This window comes from Epinephelus fuscoguttatus, linkage group LG22 (genome assembly GCF_011397635.1).
Source record: "Epinephelus fuscoguttatus linkage group LG22, E.fuscoguttatus.final_Chr_v1".
NCBI classification, from domain to species: domain Eukaryota; kingdom Metazoa; phylum Chordata; class Actinopteri; order Perciformes; family Serranidae; genus Epinephelus; species Epinephelus fuscoguttatus.
Genome location: NC_064773.1, coordinates 21,112,519 through 21,136,474, shown reverse-complemented (window position 1 = coordinate 21,136,474; position 23,956 = coordinate 21,112,519). Strand labels below are relative to the sequence as shown.

Genomic DNA, 23,956 nt, shown 5'->3' with positions numbered 1-23,956 from the left:
TCTCAATGGGACTTGCCTGGTTAAATATGGGTTAAATAAATAAATACAATATTGGAGAACACTCAGATTGTGTTGGTGTTTCCAAACAATAACCAGTCATTCCCAGTGTTTTCTCTGCCACAAACTCGACCAAAATCACCAGCCTAGCTATGGTGAGAGAAACAGAAATAGGGACTGACTTAGTTGTTCAGAGTGCATTTACTGCTGGACTGGTCAATTTTAAAGCATTTAAGCAACACGTTTTGAGTTTGCTATGAACCCTACATTTAAAGTAGACAATATTAGAGCCGATATAAGTCAAACACTCGATTATTATTCTGGCTTCGTATCATTATTTTGATGAGAACTGAAATGTAAAGGAGGTTACCTGTGTGTGAGGCGACGCACTCCACCGCAGCACCTTTAACCCTCCGCCTTACCGCCACCCGTCTGAACTCCTCCGCCTCTCGGCCGCAGTTCAGAGTCAGACTGTTCCTCTTCTTCAAGTCAAACATGGTTTCAGCCTTCAGTTCAAAGTTCAGCCCGCTGTGTCTCCAAAAGACGGTAAACTGTATCAGAAAGACAGAGGGAGAGGGACGTTACTCCAAGTTACTGAAGACCACTGCTTCACGTGCTCAATCACCGCTGCTCCATAAGCCCCGCCTCTCATTTAAATCCCCACGCGCCCCCTGACAGGCCCACTGGACACACTGACCAATCAGCTGCCTCGGTTTTCACAGTCTGTGAAATCAGTAGAGTCTTTGACGAGATGCGATCAGTTTAAATCACTGTAAAGCTGACTGAGAACAAATATTGTAACCTGACCATGAGTGTGCGGCACAGTGGCAGTTTACAGTGACATCACTGACTGAACACTCACCTGCTCACCTGTCTGCAGGCCGCTGGACTTACACAATATGCATTTACATTTTATCTAGATATTTACACCCTATTTGCATTTGTGTTTATTTAGATATTTGCTTTCTGCTAGCATTTGATGTTTCACCTTCTGTTCTTTTGATATTCTATATTTCGACTTTTAATCTCGTTTTTTTTTCATCGCATAAATTTGACTTTTTATCATATAGGCTAATTATGACTTTTTATCTTATAATCATGACTTTATCTCATAAGATTGACTTTTTGTCTCAAAGTTTCGATTTTCGAAACGTGTAAAAATATCTCTTTTAAAAATTATTTAAGGAGCCTGGACTTTGACTCACATTCTTACGCTTGATTTTTACCAGAGATTTAGTCACAAAACTAAACGTAACTGTAGGTCTATGGAAAAGAAAAATACATAACCTCAATAAATAAGCGAATAAAAACACGGAACTCCGAATTAATTAGCCTTATGATGTAATAATTGGATAATTAAATAATAAAACAAACAAACATAATTTTTTTTTACAGAATTATAAATAATTAAATGCATAATTGAATGCATAAATAATAAACATTGGCGTTAAGCAAAGTAAATAAATGTCTTCATATTATTTACCACTCTGCATTGTTTTTTTCTGTATCTACATTTCTCGGTAATTGCAGCTCTCTGCAATGAAATGATTATTATGGTAAATAGCCTATAGCTGAACGATTACTCTAATCAACAGAAAAATTAATCAGCAACTACTTTTCTATGTTTTAATATTTTTTCAAGAAGAAATGCATTAATCCGATGTCATTTTTATCTGCAGACTGAGTGTCTTTTTGGACTGTTGATTGGACAAAACAATGTTAGAAGATTTCATCACGCTCTAAGAAAATGTTGTGGGAATTATGTGCCATTTTATAGCCTAGACCAAAAAACTAAACAGTTAATCAGTACATGGATCGATAATAAAATAATAAGTTGCAGACGTAATAGGCCTAATAATACTCATAATAATAATATTAATAATAAATGTCATAGTTTAAATATCAATGGGCATCTTCATTGTAAGGATTTTTTTTTCAATAAAAGGAAACCATTTCCAGAACAGTAAAAATAACGGATGTTTAACAAAAGGGTCGCAAATAACTATGATTTTCATTATCAGCTGATGTGCTTATTATTTTTTCGATTAGTCAGTCAATCATTTAGTCTATTTAGCCTACTCAAAGAACAGTGGAAAAAGTGCCCGTCAAAAATGATCTGAGATCCATTGTTATGATTTCAAACTGCTTATCTATTTATTTAGGCTATTTTTTGTCCGAAACAAAGAAACAAACAAAAAAGAAATTAATTTATTCACTTTATGGAAAAGCGGAAGTTCACACATTTGCGAAAAGTTTGGTATTTTTGCTTGGAAAATTACTAAAACGATAAATCGCTTATCAAAATATTTTTCCGTTCATACATTAACCGATTAATGACAAATCACAACACGTGAAACATAAATAACCAATTGTAATTGCATTAACTAAATAAGTAAAATAAAGTTTGAAATTAAACCTATCAGTGGTTGTCATGGTGATGAGGAATGACATGTTGAACCGGATATATAAAAGCAGAGGCCACATTTCTAATTTTGATTCTGCACCCGGACCTGAGAAGCTGCAGTGCTGGAAAGTGACTCTCCAACTGAGAAACCGGGTGCTGAAGTGTGGAAAACAGCGAATAAATAAAAGCTGTGAACCTGTGAAATCTTCACAAACAAGGTGTTCAAGTTTGACTGAAAAATGGCCTCCGTTGGTTTATGCTTTCCCTTGGCATCGTCGGCGTGTTAAGCACACGTTATGGTAAAACTTTACAGTCTTATTCATCTTTATAGTAATTAAATGTAGCAGAATAATCCAATACTACAATATATCATAAGTCAAATCATAAATGACTTGAGGAAGAAGAAAAGGCGGTCTGAGGCACTCTGGCAATTAAAAAGCTTTATTAAACAGGCTAGTTCATGTAGAACAGATCAAAATTGCCAACATGTTTCGGCCTGAGTCGGCCTTCCTCAGGGCAAATAGGATAAGACAAGTCACAGGGCATGTACTGTACAGGCCAAAAGTTTGGACACACCTTCTCATTCAATGCGTTTTCTTTATTTTCATGACTATTTACATTGTAGGTTCTCACTGAAGGCATCAAAACTATGAATGAACACATGTGGAGTTATGTACTTAACAAAAAAAGGTGAAATAACTGAAAACATGTTTTATATTCTAGTTTCTTCAAAATAGCCACCCTTTGCTCTGATTACTGCTTTGCACACTCTTGGCATTCTCTCCATGAGCTTCAAGAGGCAGTAAACAAACACCTATAAAGCAGGGCATAAGTAGGTAAGGTTTGGTTTCCCGACCAGGATACCAGGTTTCAAATCCCAGTGAAGGCACCAAAACCAAAATGTGTACATATATATATATATAAAGACACAAAATCAACTGAATCATTCAAGCCTGGGGATGTCAAAGCCCCAAGTGTGGAAATCCAACGACTCTCATTTTGGCTGAGGACTTTCTCTCTATCCCCTCTATGGACTGTTAAAGGGATGTGATCGATGCCAGTAGCTGTAAAAGATACAGATCTGCCTTTATGCATCTCGTGGAAGTGTTTCACTATAGCATAATCAAGATCATTCCTTCGGCCTGCATAGAGATGTTCAGCTACCCAATCTTGTAGATGCCGCTTAGTGCGTCCCACATAAAAGGCATCGCAAAAGGAATAACGAAGAATATATATAACGTGAGTGGTTTTACAATTAATAAAGTGGTTATTTATGAAAACCTTCTTAGAGATAGGATGTGTAAAACCTCTAGATTTAACCACTACACCTGTATCGCACTGCTTGCAGGCTATCTCCCAGGGTAGGTGCTCTCTGGAACATAAACACAGGGAGGTCTGGGAAAACAGAACGTAAGATGTCATCACACTGAATAAGATCCCAGTTGCTTTGTATTATTTTACGTATACCCAGTGCCTCAGTGCTATAGCGAGTAGAGAAGTAGACTTTGTCTGTTTAATGATCTTTAGGTTTCCTAATTAAGAGATCTTCTCGATCTAGAGAGCTAGCCTTAAAAAGGGCTGTATCTAATACCCTAGGAGAGTAACCCCGTTCTCTGAAGCAGCTGAACATCTCTCTGCTCTTACACTGAAAATCAGCATCATTGTCACAGATCCTACGGAGTCTTTGAAATTGACCAAATGGTATGGAGTTGATCAAAGAACTAGAATGAAAGCTGTTGGCATGTAATATCGAGTTCTTATGGAAATCCTTTCTGAAAATGGAAGTGTTAAGACAGCCAGTATCATCCTTACTAATAGTAATATCAAGAAAGTTTATACGGCTTTTACTGTACTCAAGGGAAAGTTTAACATTAGAGTTAGTAGTGTTAAGAAATCTATGGGAATCCAACAACTCTTCTCTACCCTTCCACCACAAAATGACATCATCGATGTATCTACCCCACCAAATGGTCTTATGCAAAAACACATTGTCAGGATGAAAAACAAAATCTTCCTCCCATTTACCCATATACACACCAGCATATGAGGGACTAAAGCAAGCTCCCATGGCATACCCCTTGACTTGCTTAAACAGTTTATCCTGGAACAGAAACAAATTGTTATTTAGAGTAAAATCTGTAAGTTCTAACAAAAAAGAAGTGAGTGGGTCATGTGGATCAGGCCGTTTGTCTAAACAGTAGCCCAGAGCAGATAAACCTTGTGAATGTTCAATGTTAGTATAAAGAGCCTCCACATCCATAGTAACTAAAGAGGCATCAGGCCCAACGCAGTTATGTTCCTTGATTTTAACCAGTACATCTGTGGTGTCTTGAATATAGGCAGGTAAGGAGGAGAACAAATGACTTATTTCATTTCATTTGGATGACAATGTTTGATCAGGTTAGCATCAAACTGTTAGCTAGCTACATCAGAGTCCCATCTGTTATTTGTCTGTAAAATTATTACACATGTTAAAATGTGCTGGTGACAGCTGGAGAATGTGTCAATATTAATGTAGTAATTAATAAAACACAACACACAACACAAACACTTTCCTTGCAAAGGAAATGACTAAGACACACAGTCTTAGTCCTTTCCTTTGCACTGAAATGCTAGCTGTGTTTCGCTGTGAAAGCCACTTTTAGTAGGTACAGTTTGGAACTCAGAAAGCAGACATGTTGAAACTCCTTCACTCCTTCTGAGGTGAGCGACTCTCCATCCACATCTGCCTCTCCTAGTGTCTCACAAGCTCTCTACTCTGGTCCTCTGGAAACTCTGTAATAAAAGAAAATGTTTTGTTAGGTTTAAAACAGATGTTTTACATAAAGTCTGCATAAAGAAAATATATGGCCAAGGTTCATCTTTCCTCCTTACTTTGATGGTGTTTACTGTACATCCACAGATGAACAGTGTATTAATTTAGATTTAGTTTTTACCAAAGTCCCCCAATTTTAGTGGACCAAAGATCATTTGACCAATTAAAACAAACTTTTGTCATGATATCTAATATTTGGTGTCAAATTGTTTTCAGTCATCGACGGTCTGAACTCTGTGATCCCAGAGGACATGTATATCTCCCCTGCCCTGGTGATAAACAGGAAAAAACAATTTACAATAAGAAACACTGTGTGTAGTATATACAGAATATGCAGAATATTATTGTTCTACCATGGGTGACACATGACATTTATTATATTATTTAGAACATTTCTTTACTTTGCAGTCTGCATGCACAAACACTGCTGGTAATATACACATTTGTGAACACAGACCACACTAGAGTTTAATAAATCAAAAATGCATATCAGAACACTCCTATGTCCTTACTTATATGACCAGTAAGGTCTACCATAAATGTAGACATTTCACACAGACTTATGAGCAAATGTTCAAATGAGGTGCAAAACAGCTGATAATAACAAACGAGTAAGTTAAGGTTAGCATACAGCGGCTGTTTATTAGCTACAACAGCTAGCTGGTTTACCTGCAAACAAATTAGCATTGTTAGCGTTGGTTATCTTCTGAAGCTAGCACTTAGCTACACTGCTGGCAGGTCAAAATTTAAACAGTGTTGGGTTGGAGACGTTTAGTGGATAAGATCAACAACAAAAAAGTTTGACTTACTTCATGACTGCAGCAGCAGTGCGTCTCAAACATGGTGTGTTTGCTTTGAAAATCCCCGGTGATCATCTCTCTCAGTTGTGAGAAAGTGGCGGAAATATCATTGTATAACAGTTATGAATGATGTTAATTATTTAGACTATTGTTGTTAGTTGTATTTATTTCGTTTCGCTCTCCTTAAATTGACCACTGCAGCCAACACGCTTCAAAACAACGCGCAACTTCTACTTTGAAGGCTGTTTCCGGCTCTCGACTTCCTTTTTCAATTTTCAATGTACAAGTTGGATAGAGGAACAAGCAGACCCTGACCCATTTGATTAAATGATACAGGCTATACCTTGTCCTGTCTTCTGTTTGAATTGAGGCGTCTAAAATAGCTACACATTAACCTGACCTAACAATGTGTTGGACTTGAAAACAAACGTGGTTGGTTATAATTAATTAAGTGATTTTTTTTTTTAGGCTCCTTTAGGTGGGCCATGTAAATGGGGATGTTTAACTCAGGAATTGGGCCTTCATGAGATTTGGCAAGGCAAGGCAAGTTTATTTGTAGAGCACAATTCGTACACAAAGCAATTCAAAGTGCTTTACAGAACAAGAAAATGCATTAAAATCACAATACAAAATAAAAACATAAATAATCATTATAAAATGAACTTTAAAAGAGAAGAGTGCAGATAAGATCCTTTCAGTCATATGCACAGTGAAATAGAGCTGTTTTGAGCCTAGATTTGAACATTGTCAGAGTAGAGGCCTGTCTCACATCTTCAGAAAGACTGTTCCAGATTTTAGCTGCATAAAACTGGAATCCTGATTCCCCATGTTTAGTCCTGACTCTGGGCACCAGCAGGAGGCCGGTCCCTGAGGTCCTCAGAGTCCGAGATGGTTCATATGGCACTAACATGTCAGAGATGTACTTTGGTGCTAGGCCGTGGATAGACTTGTACACAAGCAGAGCTGCTTTAAAGTCTATTCTCTGAGCCACAGGAAGCCAGTGTAGAGACCTGAGCACAGGACTAATGTGCTGCGTACTTCCTGGTTCTGGTCAGGACCCGAGCAGCAGCATTCTGGATGTACTGCAGCTGTCTTACGGCCCGTTTGGAGAGGCCAGTGAGCAGGCCGTTACAGTAGTCTAACCTACTAGAGACAAATGCATGGATAAGTCTCTAAAGTCAGGTTTAGACACTATACCTTTGATTTTGGCAATGTTTTTTAGATGGTAAAAAGCTGCTGATGTTATTGATTTGATGTGGCTGTTAAAGTTCAAGTCTGAGTCCATTATTACCCCGAGATTTCTAACCTGATTTGTAGGTTTTAGAGAGAGAGACTGGAGGTGACTGCTGACACTTTCTCTTTGTTTCTGTGGACCAAATACGATGACTTCGGTCTTGTCTGAATTTAGCTGGAGAAAGTTGTTTTGCATCCACACACTGACCTGTTGGATGCAGTGACAGAGTGAATCCACTGGTCCATATTCACCTGCTGTCAGTGAGACATAGATCTGAGTGTCGTCTGCATAATTGTGGTAGGACACATTATTACTTTGTATTAACTGGCCTAAAGGCAGCATGTAGAGATTGAACAGAAGGGTCCCAGGATTGACCCCTTGGGGCACCCCACAGGTCAAGGCCATGTGGTCTGAGACACAGTTACCAATTTCAACAAAGTACTTCCTGTCTTCTAGATAGGACTTCAACCAATTTAGGGCAGTGCCAGAGATGCCCACCCAGTCCTCTAGTCTCTGTGAAAGGATCTCATGATCGACAGTGTCAAAAGCAGCACTCAGATCTAGCAGGACTAAAACTGAGACTTTGCCTGCGCCAGTGTTCAGGCGGATGTCATTTGTCACCTTAATAAGAGCAGTCTCAGTGCTGTGATGGGGTCTAAAACCTGACTGGAAAACATCAAAGGAGTTGTTCTTTAGGAGAAAGTCAGTAAGCTGTTGGTAAACAACTTTCTCAAGGACTTTGCCTAAAAATGGCAGATTTGAAATGGGCCGGTAGTTGTTCAGTACTGTGGCATCAAGACTGCTCTTCTTTAGGAGAGGCTTTATGACCGCAGTTTTCAAGGCCTTTGGGAATGTTCCAGATTGTAGTGACATGTTAACTATGTGAGCGAGTGGTGGCAACAAACTGCTCAACACAGACTTTAGAAATCTAGTGGGTAACACATTGAGGCAGCATGTAGACGAACTCAGACTGGTGATGATCTCTTGGACAGTTTTGTCAGTTACAAGTGCAAAATGAGTCAGCTCTAAGTGTGTAGGTGGCTGCAGGGTTGTTATTGGTGTTGTGGAATTGATGGCATTTTTAATGGTCTGAACCTTGTCACAAAAGAATACTGCAAACTCATTAGACTTAGATGTGGAGATCAGTTCCAACGGCAGTTGAGCTGGAGGGTTTGTTAATCTGTTCACTGTTGCAAATAAGACACGCGAGTTGTTACTGCAGTTTCCAATAATTTCAGAAAAGTACCTCTCCCTTGTTCTACGTAAGATCCGGTTGAACACGTACAACTTTTCTTTATAAATTTCATAATGAACATGAAGCTTCGACTTGCGCCATTTCCGCTCGGCCCTCCGGCACTCCCTTTTCTGTGCCCTGACCAAGTCGTCATTCCTCCATGGCGCCTTCTGCTTATTTTTAACCATTTTAACCTTCACAGGGGCAATGGTGTCCAGAACATTCAAAACACTCGAAGTAACAGAGTTCAACAAATCATTAGACATTACATTAGAAAATGAGGCATTTTCAAAGTTTATCATTTGAAGAACTATTCACCCTGATGACAGGGACTTTTCATTTTACTCCCCCATGCACAATGAAAGAATTGGAAGATCGGGCTATTTTGCAGATTGAGGGGACCGATGGTGGTGTAACAATGGATTCAGCTCAAATTAATGAGACATTCAAAGAATTTTATAGTGGTTTATATAAATCTAATTGTTATTGTAGTGAGGAAACTCTTAGCTCCTTTTTGAAAGATATCTCTTTACCTTCCCTGACACCTGAGAATATATCACATTTAGATGAAGATATAACTTCAGAAGATATTTTGAAGGCTATACACTCTCTCCAAAGTGGCAAGGCACCAGGATTGGATGGTCTTCCAGTTGAATTTTATAGACAGTTTTCTCAGCAGCTAATGTCTTTTTTTCTTTCTATGATTTCAACCTGTCTTGTGAAAAAGCTGCTTCCTCAGTCCCTTTACATAGCGGCTATTACTTTACTTAAAAAGAAAGAGAAGGATCCTCTGTTCTGTGCCTCTTATAGACCAGTCTCACTTTTAAATGTCGACTATAAGATCATTACTAAAATCCTAACTTTTCGTCTTGAATCAGTGACCTCTAGTCTTATTCATTTAGACCAAACAGGGTTTGTACAGGGCCGTCTATTGTCTGATAATATACGTAGGTACTTTGATATCCTTTTTCACACTAAAGACTGCACAACCCCTATACTATATCACTATATCTACTGATGCTGAAAAGCATTTGATAGATTTGAATGGAAATATTTAGTAGCAGTTTTATCAAGATTTAATTTTGGCCCGATTTTTATTTCCTGTATTCGTATTAATTATAGTTCCCCTATGGCTATCATAAAGACAAACACTCAGTACTCTTCTCCCTTTAAGTTATCACGTAGAACAAGACAAGGTTGTCCATTGTCACCGTTATTATTTGCTCTTGCTATTGAGCCTTTGGCTGCAATAATAAAATCACATAAAAATATACAAGGTGTTAAAATCGGAAGTGAGAATCATGTTATTTCCCTTTATGCAGATGACATTTTACTTTATCTACAAGACCCCTTACATTCAATCCCTACACTTTTTACAATATTAGACCAGTCTGGAGACCTATCTGGTTACAAAATCAATTGGTCAAAAACTGAGATCATGCCTATTTCTAAATTTGATTTTGATTCTTTAAAATGCAAGTTTAATTTGAAATGGTCCCCAGACTATATGAAATATTTGGGTATATACATTCCCAGCAATATAGAAAATGTTTATCAACTTAATTACTTCCCACTCATTAATAAGGTTACAAATGACTTGAAAAGAATGAACTTACTTCCTATCTCCTTTATGGGTAGAACCAATATAATTAAGATGTCTATATTACCCAAATTTCTATTTTTATTTCAAAACCTTCCATATTCCCCGTCATAGTTTTTTTTTTTTTTTTTAAATGCAGAGCATCTTTTCCTTTTTTATTTGGGAGAACAAATTATCAAGGATTAGCTGGCTGGTTTTACAGCTCCCATATAATGCTGGTGGTTTAAACTTACCAAATCTTAAATTTTACTTTCTTTCAGCTCAGCTTGCCCAGATTAAACAATGGTTCCTTAGTCCAGTAAGTGCAGGGGCAAAAGTGAAGTCCTATGATGTTCGCCCTTATGAACTGAAATACTTGCCTTACATAGGTTTACAAGAGGTTAAGGAAATTACTAAGAACCCGAATATCATTAATAGTTTACAAATATGGAAGAGCGCCCATAAACTTATTAGTTATAATGAGCATCTCTCTCCCCATACTCCCAAATGGAGAAACCCAAATTTTGCACCCTGTTTTGATGATACATTTAGGTCATGGTACGACAAGGGGATAAGGGAAATAACAAATCTTTCTGATAATGGTATATTGTCTCTTTTTCTCAGTTACAATCAAAATATAATTTACCTTCTACTCATTTATTTAGGTTTTTCCAAATTCATAATATAATACAGATAAGTCAAGACACTCAAGGCACCTACACCCTCCAAAATAGAAGACATCCTTTATAAGGACGGAAGAACTCTTAAATGTACCTCTAAAGTATACAAATCTCTATTAGAAAGCTCGTCTACAAGCGTAGAGGTTACTAGATGTAAATAGGAGAAGGATTTAGAGATCAATATCAGTAAAGAGGACTGGTCTTTTTTTTGTTCTAAAGTTCATAAATGTTCTTATAATATGAGGCACAAACTTTCTTTATTTAAAAGATTTTAAAAGAGAAATAAACAAAAACAAAACTTGGGTATACTTGTAAAATGCACAACTTTTCTGGGAAGCATCTTCTGTGTGTATGAAGTTACAAATGCTCAATAAAAAATACTATTTAAAAAAAAAAAAGAAATGACCACCTCTGACATGTCTTCACTTGTATATTAAAAAGACTTTATTACAAAAAAGAAGAAGAAGAAAATAAAAAGATAACACATGCATGTTTGCTATTATAACAAAAAATAAGTTCCTCCTATACGTGCCCGCTACAGCGCAACCTTTAACAATGCAGCAAATTTATGGAGTGTGAGAGCGAAAACCCGTCATGCAGCCATCTTGCTTAAAATTTCAATCTAGACAGGAAATTCTCTCACAGTCCCTCTGCCTCAGGCAACCACATATTAGTACTCCAGACCAATTAAAAAAAAGGAGGAATTTTTAAAACTTGGATAGAGATGTGACTCAAGCAAATGCACGTCGACACCTCAGAAAAAATAAAATCAAAACAATGTCCAATTTCAGGCTGGTCAACCCATTGAAAACTCCAGTGGACCTTTCCCTGCCTAATACTGATCTCCCTAAACACTGAAAAAGAAAAGAAAACATCTGAGGTTCCAATGCATTCGCCTACTGACAAAAACATATGTCAAGTAATTATCTATGTCATATGTCATAGATTACAACAAAATCCAATACTCTGCTCTACTTTGCTCTACTCTCCTCTGCTCTACTATACTCTGCTCTTCTCTGCTCTACTTTGCTCTAGTCTCCTCTACTCTACTCTGCTCTACTATACTCTACTATGCTCTTCTCTGCTCTACTTTGCTCTACTCTCCTCAACTCTACTATACTCTGCTCTACTTTGCTCTACTCTACTATACTATACTCTGCTCTCCTCTCCTCTACTATACTCTGCTCTACTATACTCTACTCTGCTCTTCTCTGCTCTACTTTGCTCTACTCTCCTCTACTCTACTATACTCTGCTCTACTTTGCTCTACTCTGCTCTACTCTACTATACTATACTCTGCTCTACTCTACTATACTCTGCTCTACTTTGCTCTACTCTGCTCTACTCTACTATACTATACTCTGCTCTACTCTACTATACTCTGCTCCACTATACTCTTCTCCACTCTACTCTATTATGCTCTGCTCTACTCTATTCTGCTCCACTCTACTCTACTCTACTCTGCTTTGGTTTGGCCAAGCTGCCTGTCAGAATCTATAGGTGGAGGCAGCGGCTGCAGGTTCCTGACAGAGACTGTAGTTGGAGGAGCTGAGCTGTCTGCCAGAATCTGCCAGTGTGGAAATACCTGTTAGAGGAAGAAGATGATGTAAACTGAATGTAACATAAAGGCAGCTTTAATTTATCAGCCCAGGTGTGCTGTTACTACACAGTTATGATTGTCTGTCTTAACTGAAAGATTATTTTTATGAGTGCATCTCTGCTCCTCTTTGGCCCCTGGTGCATCTCTGGTCCCTGGTCAGCTGAGGTCTTCACATGGCACAACGACAAGATTCAGGGGCGTAGATTTCCGGATGATGCTGGCTGCAGGTTGCTGACAGAGGCTGTTGTTGGAGGTTTGGCCACAGCTGTCTGCAAGAACCTACAGGTGGAGGTGTCAGTGCTGCAGGTTGTTTGCAGAGGCTGTAGATGGAGGAGCTGAGCTGTCTGTCAGAATCTGCAGGTGGAGGCGGCAGCTGCAGGTTCCTGGCAGAGGCTGTAAATGGAAGAGCTGAGCTGTCTGCAAGAATTTGCAGGTGGAGGTGGCAGCGCCGCAGGTTGCTTGCAGAGGCTGTAAATGGAGGTCTGGTTAAGCTGTCTGTCAGAATCTGCAGGTGGAGGTGGTGGCTGCAGGTTCCTGACAGAAGCTGTAGATGGAGGAGCTTAGCTGTCTAACAGAATCTGCAGGTGGAGGCGGCAGCTGCAGGTTGCTGGCAGAGGCTGTTGTTGGAGGTTTGGCCACAGCTGTCTGCAAGAACCTACAGGTGGAGGTGTCAGTGCTGCAGGTTGTTTGCAGAGGCTGTAGATGGAGGAGCTGAGCTGTCTGTCTGAATCTGCAGGTGGAGGTGGCAGCTGCAGGTTGCTTGCAGAGGGTGTAGATGGAGGTTGACAGAGGTGCAAATAGAACATTGGTCTTCAGCACTCTGACATGGTGGAACTGATAGAAATTGCAGGTGGAGGTTGTAGTTTGAACATTTCAGACGGCTTCTGTAATTTGAATGCAGTTTAAAACTAAAAATTGCTGTGAGAAGTTATTGGTGTAGGGTGGAGCAGTACACTTTAGAGGCAGAAGATGGAGGTTGCTGGTAGACAGCGTCAATGGAGGTTTCAGTAAAAAAACATGCAATACAAATAAATCTAAATAAATGTGATAAAAAATCATCTCAGTTCATTTCAATGAGAAAAAACCTGAAATCAAAATCAAGTATTTGGACAGAAGCGCTTACCTGAAGACTCACCTTCAGGTTTGGCTGTCCTCTTACGCTGGATGCTGCCAACCTGGTTCATCAACAGGTTCTCTACCCATCTCGGCTTAGGGCCCCCCGGCAATGACTTAATATTACCTGGAGCCGCAGGTCCTTCAGGGGGGAAGGCTTCCATAGGCTTACCTGGAGCTGGAGGTGGGTCAGAGGGGCTCACCTCAGGGTCACAGCGTGGAATGCCGTCCTCGTCTGGGTGTAGGATCAGCTCACTGGTCCGCGTGTAGCCCTGGTCCATCTGAAGGTAACAACAAATACAGCCGTCAGACTACTGCTCCACAACATGTTAACAACTTCAGTTTGGCTCCGTTCTTTCAGTTTCTAACATTATGTGTTATGACTGTGCACCGAAGACACATTTTCTTCTTTTCTACATGTTAGACAATAGATTAGGTCAGAATACAGTGTCTTACAGTGTCTCCCAGCAGACTGGACATGTCTGAGTCACCGGTTGAGGAGCCAGATGATGAGTCACTGGGGGAGGTAGGTGCAGGGACCCTCCGAAGGATGAGCCGTGGAATGCCGTCCTCATCTGAGTGTGGGATCAGCTTACTGGTCCACTTGTAGCCCTGGTCCATCTGAAGGTCACAACAAATACAGCCGTCAGACTTCTCCTCCACAACATGTGAACAACTTCAATTTGGCTCCATTGTTTCAGTTTCTAACACTCTGTGTGATGATCGTGCATCGACAACACATTTTATTTTTATCTTTATTTTGGACAATAGACTTGATTAGGTCAGAATACAGTGTCTTACAGTGTCTCCCAGCAGACTGGACGTATCCGAGTCACCGGTTGAGGAGCCAGATGGTGAGCCACTAGGGGAGGTCGGTGCAGGGACCCTCCAAAGGATGAGCCGTGGAATGCTGCCCTCATCTGGGTGTGGGATCAGCTCACTGGTCCACTTGTAGCCCTGGTCCATCTGAAGGAAAAAAAATCCAACCCTGAGACCACATCACATAATAAATTGGCCCATTACCACACAGTCAACACTGCTGCATGTTAATGCCAAACTCAGAAAATTCAGTCACAACCTACTTTTGAAAACTAATTCAAATTATAGCCTTTCTTTTAGTCACAATAATTGTGTTATTTCTAAACTCAGTTCGTCCTTCTAAGAGTCTGAAAGCTTTCTGACAGCATGGATGCATTACTGAATGGACCTACTGGGCACAGGCCCAGGGACCCTAGAGTGTCAGGGGCCTCTCTGGCCTTCACCTGCAAAATGTCACTCAAATTAACACTTACTGACTAGGAAGGGACTCAAAATTACCACAAAAACATGCTGAGGAACTGCAAAGAGACAAAAACACTACAAAATAGACGACTACAAACAGAAAAAGACACAAATTGACCTCAAAGAGGTCAGGTAGGATCAATGAATAATGATCTCTATCGATGTGACTGGTCACACTGATGGAACATAATTCATATAGTCTAATATTGGAGATTATTAATATTTGTGAGTGAGCAGGATCATGGTGCAGCCGCAGAATGTAGCTTGAAAGTGAGTTTATTTAATAGTCTGAATGTGGACAGTTTATCAGATTTCAAGAAACACTGTGTTGTATAACATGCAGCATATTGTACATGTAGCATTGTGCTGTGTGGGGCATTCTACCAAATGTGTGCAAAGTTAGGCTGGAAATATTTTGAAATTTTGTATGTTTTATTTCCAAAAATTTGTCCCTATATATATATTGTACCATATGTAAAGGTCACATATCTAGTAAAATGACTGTAAATTTTTATATCATATTTTCAGACTGTTTTGGAATGTTTTTCCTCTGCCAAAATTTGTCACTACCGAAACATATAGTATTATATTATACAAAAATATATATATCAACCTGTTATGCCTGTTCCTTCCCTTGTCTAAAGATTTAAATTTTTACAAATTTTGACCGAAGGTTTTCACAATTAAATCTATAAAAATTAATATTTTAACAAATTTTGAAGTTTAAATTGCAGAATTCTTCAAAATCTAAATGCAATCTTTCTTTGTAAAATGCATAACGCTGATCAGATTGATTTCAGAGTTAATAATTGATGAAACAGAGCATAAATGTAACCGATTAGCATCATAATACTTTAGTTGATAACTCAGTATACTTTATTTTTTAAAAAACACCCAGTGTTTCGGTAGTGATTGCACTGTTTTGGTAGTGACTGTCCTGTTTCAGTAGTGACCATTATTCTGTTTTTAAGGTTGCATCATATTTCCTCAAATGTATACCTTATGGTGGGAATATTACAAAGACAAAAGTTTTGTGGTCAATAAAACAATCTAATTTTTGAGAGAGCAGAGTAGAGTAGAGTATAGCGGAGCAGAATAGAATAGCTCAGCTCCTCCAACTACAGTCTCTGTCAGGAACCTGCAGCCGCTGCCTCCACCTGTAGATTCTGACAGGCAGCTTGGCCAAACCAAAGCAGAGTAGAGTAGAGTAGAGTGGAGCAGAATAGAGTAGAGCAGAGCATAATAGAGTAGAGTGGAGAAGAGTATAGTGGAGCAGAGTATAGTATAGTAGAGCAGAGCAAAGTAGAGCAGAATAGAGTAGAGCAGAGTAGAGCAAAATAGAGCAGAGTAGAACAGAGCAGAGAAGAGTATAGAGTAGAGCAGAGTAGAGTAGGGTAGAGAAGAGTAGATTATAGAGTAGACCAGAGTAGAGTAGAGTAGAGTAGAGTAGAACAGAGTACAGAGTAGAGCAGAGCATAGTAGAGTAGAGCAGAGCATAGTAGAGTAGAGCAGATCAGAATGGAGTAGAGCAGAGCATAGTAGAGTAGAGCAGAGTAGAGAAGAGTATAGTAGAGTAGAGCAAAGTAGAGCAGAGTAAAGTAGAGTAGACCAGAGTAGAGTAGAGTAAAGCAGAATGGAGTATATCAGACTATATCAGAGTAGAGCAAAGTAGAGCAGAGTAGAGAACAGTATAGTAGAGTAGAGCAAAGTAGAGCAGAGTAAAGTAGAGTAGACCAGAGTAGAGTAGAGTAAAGCAGAGCGGAGTATATCAGAGTATATCAGAGTAGAGCAAAGTAGAGCAGAGCAGAGCAGAACAGAGCAGAGTAGAGCAGAAGAGAGTAGAGCAAAGTAGAGCAGAGCAGAGTATAGCAAAGCAGAGCAGAGTATAGTAGAGTAGAGCAAAGTAGAGCAGAGCAGAGCAGAACAGAGCAGAGTAGAGTATAGTAGAGTAGAGCAAAGTAGAACAGAGTAGAATGGAGCAGAGCAGAGTAGAACAAAGCAGAGTAGAGAAGAACAGAGCAGAGTAGAGCAGAATAGAGTATAAAGTAGAACAGAGTAGAGAAGAGTAGACCAGAGTAGAGTAGAGTAGACCACAGTAGAGAAGAGTAAAGCAGAGCAGAGTATAGTAGAGTAGAGCAGAGTAGAGCAAAGTAGAGCAGAGTAGAACAAAGCAGAGCAGAGTATAGTAGAGCAGAGCAGAGTAGCGTATAGCAGAGCAGAGCAGAACAGAGCAGAGTAGAGCAGAATAGAGTAAAGCAGAGCAGAGTAGAGAAGAGTAGAGTATAGAGTAGAGCAGAGTAGAGCAAAGTAGAGCAGAGTAGAACAAAGCAGAGTAGAGCAGAGCAGAGTAGAGCAAAGTAGCGTATAGCAGAGCAGAGCAGAACAGAGCAGAGTAGAGCAGAATAGAGTAAAGCAGAGCAGAGTAGAGAAGAGTAGAGTATAGAGTAGAGCAGAGTAGAGTAGACCAGAGTAGAGCAGAGCAGAGCAGAATAGAGTAAATCAGAGTAGAGTAGACCAGAGTAGAGTAGAGCAGAGCAGAGCAGAGCAGAGCAAGACTTTGGACCACAAAATTATGGGGTTTAACTACTGACCATTCCATTTTGTCACTACCAAAATGATCATGTCACTACCGAAACTTTACCATAGGTTTCGGTAGTGACTGTTTCGGTAGTGACATTCCTCGTTATTTTTCAGGATAACTAAAGAATGCTAGCAGTCACATGGCTAACAAGCACATGTTTGAAGAGTTGTTCACACAGAAAAACATAATATTTTGTATAAACCCCCCAAATTTTTACATAATTGAAGAGAACATGTGTTCAGTAGTGACAGTTTTAAAAGTTACACACTGATTTTCAAACTTTGGAAGACATTTATTTAAAAAATGATGGGAGTCAGCGACTTACCATGCAGGCATCTGGGACGTGGGTGCAGTACCCCCCCCCCTCAGAAATTCAGGGGTGTGGCTAAAATCCAGACTCAACCAGAGCATTAAAACTCTTGTGTTTCGGTAGTGACATGAAAACAAGGGACACTATTTTTTTTTAGCATAGTTTCTTAATTTAAAAATTAATCCCACAATACATCTAAATCTTTCAACTGTTTAAACTTAATCACAAAGATGTTTTAAATTACACTTTTGAAAAAAAATATGAAAAATGTTTTAAGTGTTTTTTTTACATGAATTGAATTTTAGAGGTCAGGGTTGGGGATAGCTACTTCCCAACAGAAAGTACTCTGTAAATGGTGATTTTGTATATATTTAGTTTATCACTTTTTCATTCAATGTCCTGGGTTTAAATAGGTCATAACATAATCTTTGTAAATATCTATGTCTGAATACTCAATTTTATTATTTCTGATGTTTTTTTAAGGGACAGCACTTTGCAAAAAATCGGTAGAATGCCCCATATAGTATGTATCATAGGCTACATACTATCCCCTATTCATTTGTACATACTTTCCCTTTTATTAATACTTTTCTCACATCATGTGTATATTTTTACTCAAATTGTTTTGATTGTATTCTTCTCTTATTTTTATATTTGCACTGTGTGTCAATGCCTGGGTTTAATAAAGGACATCTTGATCTTACCACTTAGCACAATTTTGTCTGTAGCTGCTATTCACCCATACCCTACCTGCTGTGTGTCTGTTAAATTAAGAATGACAGGTTGGCTCAAAAATTAAGACAACAGCAGAGCTCAGTTCAAACGGTTTATAATTTTAACTGAGATTACACATTATTTGCAATAAACATTTCAGTGCAGGAGCTGCTCTGACAAACTGACAGCGGTCTGATCCATGTGCACAGAGGCACAGACTTAGGCTATATATATGTATATATACAGTACAGGCCAAAAGTTTGGACACACCTTCTCATTCAATGCGTTTTCTTTATTTTCATGACTATTTACATTGTAGATTCTCACTGAAGGCATCAAAACTATGAATGAACACATGTGGAGTTATGTACTTAACAAAAAAGGTGAAATAACTGAAAACATGTTTTATATTCTAGTTTCTTCAAAATAGCCACCCTTTGCTCTGATTACTGCTTTGCACACTCTTGGCATTCTCTCCATGAGCTTCAAGAGGCAGTCACCTGAAATGGTTTTCCAACAGTCTTGAAGGAGTTCCCAGAGGTGTTTAGCACTTGTTGGCCCCTTTGCCTTCACTCTGCGGTCCAGCTCACCCCAAACCATCTCGATTGGGTTCAGGTCCGGTGACTGTGGAGGCCAGGTCATCTGCTGCAGCACTCCATCACTCTCCTTCTTGGTCAAATAGCCCTTACACAGCCTGGAGGTGTGTTTGGGGTCATTGTCCTGTTGAAAAATAAATGATCGTCCAACTAAACGCATAAACCGGATGGGATGGCATGTCGCTGCAGGATGCTGTGGTAGCCATGCTGGTTCAGTGTGCCTTCAATTTTGAATAAATCCCCAACAGTGTCACCAGCAAAACACCCCCACACCATCACACCTCCTCCTCCATGCTTCACAGTGGGAACCAGGCATGTGGAATCCATCCGTTCACCTTTTCTCGTCTCACAAAGACACGGCGGTTGGAACCAAAGATCTCAAATTTGGACTCATCAGACCAAAGCACAGATTTCCACTGGTCTAATGTCCATTCCTTGTGTTTCTTGGCCCAAACAAATCTCTTCTGCTTGTTGCCTCTCCTTAGCAGTGGTTTCCTAGCAGCTATTTGACCATGAAGGCCTGATTCGCAGTCTCCTCTTAACAGTTGTTCTAGAGATGGGTCTGCTGCTAGAACTCTGTGTGGCATTCATCTGGTCTCTGATCTGAGCTGCTGTTAACTTGCGATTTCTGAGGCTGGTGACTCGGATGAACTTATCCTCAGAAGCAGAGGTGACTCTTGGTCTTCCTTTCCTGGGTCGGTCCTCATGTGTGCCAGTTTAGTTGTAGCGCTTGATGGTTTTTGCGACGCCACTTGGGGACACATTTAAAGTTTTTGCAATTTTCCGGACTGACTGACCTTCATTTCTTAAAGTAATGATGGCCACTCGTTTTTCTTTAGTTAGCTGATTGGTTCTTGCCATGATATGAATTTTAACAGTTGTCCAATAGGGCTGTCGGCTGTGTATTAACCTGACTTCTGCACAACACAACTGATGGTCCCAACCCCATTGATAAAGCAAGAAATTCCACTAATTAACCCTGATAAGGCACACCTGTGAAGTGGAAACCATTTCAGGTGACTACCTCTTGAAGCTCATGGAGAGAATGCCAAGAGTGTGCAAAGCAGTAATCAGAGCAAAGGGTGGCTATTTTGAAGAAACTAGAATATAAAACATGTTTTCAGTTATTTCACCTTTTTTGTTAAGTACATAACTCCACATGTGTTCATTCATAGTTTTGATGCCTTCAGTGAGAATCTACAATGTAAATAGTCATGAAAATAAAGAAAACGCATTGAATGAGAAGGTGTGTCCAAACTTTTGGCCTGTACTGTATATATATATATATATATATATATATATATATATATATATATATAAACTAGATGGTTCTTCTTTCTCCACCATAGCAGGTAGTGTGAATCTCTAAACTGTCTGCACAATTATTATCAAGTGTCTCCATGTGACCACAACTGAGGGGAAAGTCCAGTGACAGCTTAACTCTAACTGATAGTAGCCTATAGTAAATGCCTTTCCATAGATGTGTTTTTCCCATCTGGCTGTCAACATAGGTCTATTCATTCATATTTGTATTTTTGATGACAACTTTGATGCAGTGCGACACCTGCTGGTCATTTTTAATAACTACTTTCGGCGTGCTTGTTGTCATGTTGATAGTTTTACCAAGAACAGACTTTACTGTTCACGGCACATCCTGAGGAAAACTTACTATAGAGCTTTCATTTTCATGGTCTATCAGCTGTATATTAACAGGCAATACAATAAATCGCTGTTGCATTGCTTCATTGCCTGTCTGTGAGTCTGCAGCCTCAGGTCTGCAGAGACATCCTGCTGGCATAAAGGCCAAGAGGTAACCTTATTTTGAAGGGTACAGCCCAAATGTAAGTGACAGAGCACGTTAGCCAATCAAAAGCAAGGGAGCGCTGCGAGCCTGCCCACCAATGAAACGAAATATGGAGTGGTATTTTTTTTTTTTTTTGCAATGGGATCAGCAAACAAGGAATTGAGCTGAATTTCGTTTTTTCTTTTTCTTTCTTTTTTTTTTTGCCAAAAATGAAAAAACAAACTGTTTCTAAAGGTACCTTGGTCGTCTAACTTTGTCTGTAAGGTTATTGTTTCACACTGTGCTTGCAAAGTCGCTCTCAAAGTCCCCCCAATTGGAGGACTTTCAGGCTTAACAGGTTTGAATAAAAACTTAATAGAAAATCAGATAAAGGCTCGTTTTTCGATTTCCAATTTCCAAACAAGAAACGGGAGACGACTCATTTCCCGTTTCTTGTTTGCCAACATCAAAACGAAAAACAAACACCCAACACATTCATTCTAATGCTCTCTCTCTCTCACACACACAACCTACACCTGTGACACAGACACACAATTAATATTGTATTTTACATTGTGTGTGCAGTGCTGAAAGTATGGTATACAGCTCAGCGGAATACACACAAAGATAGTCTGACGTTCTTTTATTAATCTCTACATGATAGCTAGGGATAGTAATTGCACACCCTGTTGCATTTGTTTGTGGATCCTTCGATCCATCTGTACAAATTTCAGTACAGTCCTTATATTATTTTTATAACTGCAAAACTCACTTGTCATATCTGTGATCTTATTATTGCTCTTTTTATCAAACACTCTACACTGATCTTTCACCTGGCTTTTCGACCTCAAGTCTCCTCTCACACCTGTGAAATCACTGTGATACTCCCACACTAACTTTAAAACATATATTTGCAATTTAACATTATTTACACTTAACACACACAATGCAAATGGCTGAAGTAACTAAACTAAACTAAAATACCTAATAAACTGAAGAAATACATAACATAAGCCAAACTCTACCCCTGGTTAATTTCTTACTCACAAGTTGTTAATGCATGTTGTTATTGCGTGTTCACATTCAAAAAATTACTTAATTATTTATTTAAATTACTTACTTGTTTTTGGCATACTGTGTCACCTTTGTCTGCATCTTCTACAGTCCCCACCTCAAATGTCCAGTTTCTCCTTTATACCACTAGAGGGAGACACACACCTTGTTATATTCCAACCAAACCTGGACAAGCACACTGATGAAGGGGTCTGTAAGAAATCCACATGCTTAAACTTCCCTAATGGCGACCCTCCCAGGAAACAGAACTCAATAATTCATAACAAGCACTCATAAATTTCAATGAGTTTCTAATTAGGAAGAGCCCACAGTAATTGTCTCTGAGGTGGTTCTAACAGGAGGAGGATCATGCTGACAGATTGACAGAGTCCTTGTGGCAGATTGCCGCAAATCACCCAATTATAAGTAGAAGTCAAACTTTCAGCTTTTAATGATGATTATTTTGGCTTTATTGGATAATTTTACAAATCGACAGAGAAAGGAGGGATGGGGGGGAGAGCGTGTGACAAATGGCCCTCCATCAATCTGACATTTTCATCTATTCGTTATCTTTTTCCTTGAATTTTTAAGACTTTATATTTGTAGTTGTTGATATTGATATTCAGACCTCTTTGTGACATAGATACAAACAAGAACTACCATTAAACTGCATATAACACTGCAGCAAAAATGAATATTCTCAAATACATGACATCATACAGGCAATCTGCGTAGTAATTGTGTTTGTATGTTGTTCTCTGCAGCCATAGATGAATGAGCCTACTGGTGTCAGGGAGCCCCCTGGCTTTCCCATGCAAAATGTAACTTAAATTAAGATTCACACCACCAGAGAGACACAAAAAGACCACAGAGATGCAAAATGGCACAAAATCATCTCAAAGAGACACAAAACCACAAATATAACGCATAATGACTAAAGAAAGACACAAAACAACAACAAAGATGAAAAAAACACCACTAAGTTAGTGTGTCTTGTTCCTATATAGGAGAGGTGGTGGGGCCTTATCTGTGCTTGAGGGCCCATTATCTCATAATCCACCGATTTGTGCAGCAAATAATGTATGTCTAAAATAAACCAGTACAGTTGGAAGACTAATTGGGATTTATTTTATCATTTGGAGCCACCAAAATGAATGAATAAAGGATTCAGTATTGCTACATCAGAATTTAAGTATGAGAAATAAAACGCTATCATTCAAGTCTGTAATTTCCTAATAATTTTCCTTTGAAAAATTAGAACTGTAGAATGTAGTAATTAATAAAACTTGGGTTGGCTTTTAATGTTACTAAATCCTGGCATTGACTGTCAGTTCTTTTACATTTGAGCATTCACCTCATGTTGAAGGAAAAGTTTGACATTTTGCGGTTTGTGTTAGTCCCTGATTCAGACCAAAGCAAGACAGCTCTAGAGCTGAAAGCACCCTTAGTCTATTTCATGTGGAGCTGGAGGCAATTAGCTTAGCTTAGCTTAGCTTAGCTTAGCATAAAGACTGGAAACTGGGTAAACAGAGAGCCTGGCCCTGCCCAGACGTGACTATGTAAAATGATGTTTTCACACTGATATTTTCCTCAAAAAAAAAAAAAAAAAAAAAAAGAATAGACTCATATAAAGGCAGTCCATCTCAATCATCACTTACGACCCACTAGAAGTGTGTCTCCGAAGTTGTCAAAATCGGAACTAAAGTTAAGGCAATGAAAAGCCTGACAAGGGTGGGTGGGAGGTCCCTTTCACCCAGGAGAGCAGTGCTCACAACCTGCAAGATTATAAAGCCAAACCCTGTTCTTTTTTCCTAAAGCTAACCACGTGCTTTTGTTGCCTAAACCTAATCATGTATTTTTGTTGCTTACACCCAACCATGTGCGTTAGTTGTTGAAGGCAAAAAAACGTCAATTCGTGGTGTTTTACAGCCATAGTGCGTTTTTAAAGACACTGCATGTAAATGGTAGATTTCCTGTGAAATTGGAGGGGAATTTTGAAAGAAGACAATGCATGTAACAGAACTTGACACGGCGTCCCAGAATGTCAATAACCAATGCACCCAGGGTACTTTTCACGTTGTATCTGGACGTGGAAAGTTCATGACCAAGTGTCGATATGTGACGAGGTTGGAATGAGAATGTGTTGGTGAGGTTGGGCTTTATGAAAAAGTAGCGACCCGAT

General features: G+C 39.2%; 1 protein-coding gene across 2 annotated transcripts in view; it reads right to left on the bottom strand.

The window, feature by feature from the left end:
• Positions 1–23,956, bottom strand: part of LOC125883151 (FYVE, RhoGEF and PH domain-containing protein 4-like) — a 252,056-nt gene that overhangs the window by 14,132 nt on the left and 213,968 nt on the right. The window contains exon 1 of one of the 2 annotated variants that reach the window (XM_049567352.1): positions 368–593. The exons of the other annotated variant lie outside the window; for it this stretch is intronic. Coding sequence (XP_049423309.1) covers positions 368–494 — 127 coding nt within the window. The 5' untranslated portion in view covers positions 495–593. Of the gene's footprint in view, positions 1–367; positions 594–23,956 lie in introns of those variants that run through there. 2 annotated transcript variants of the gene reach the window in all.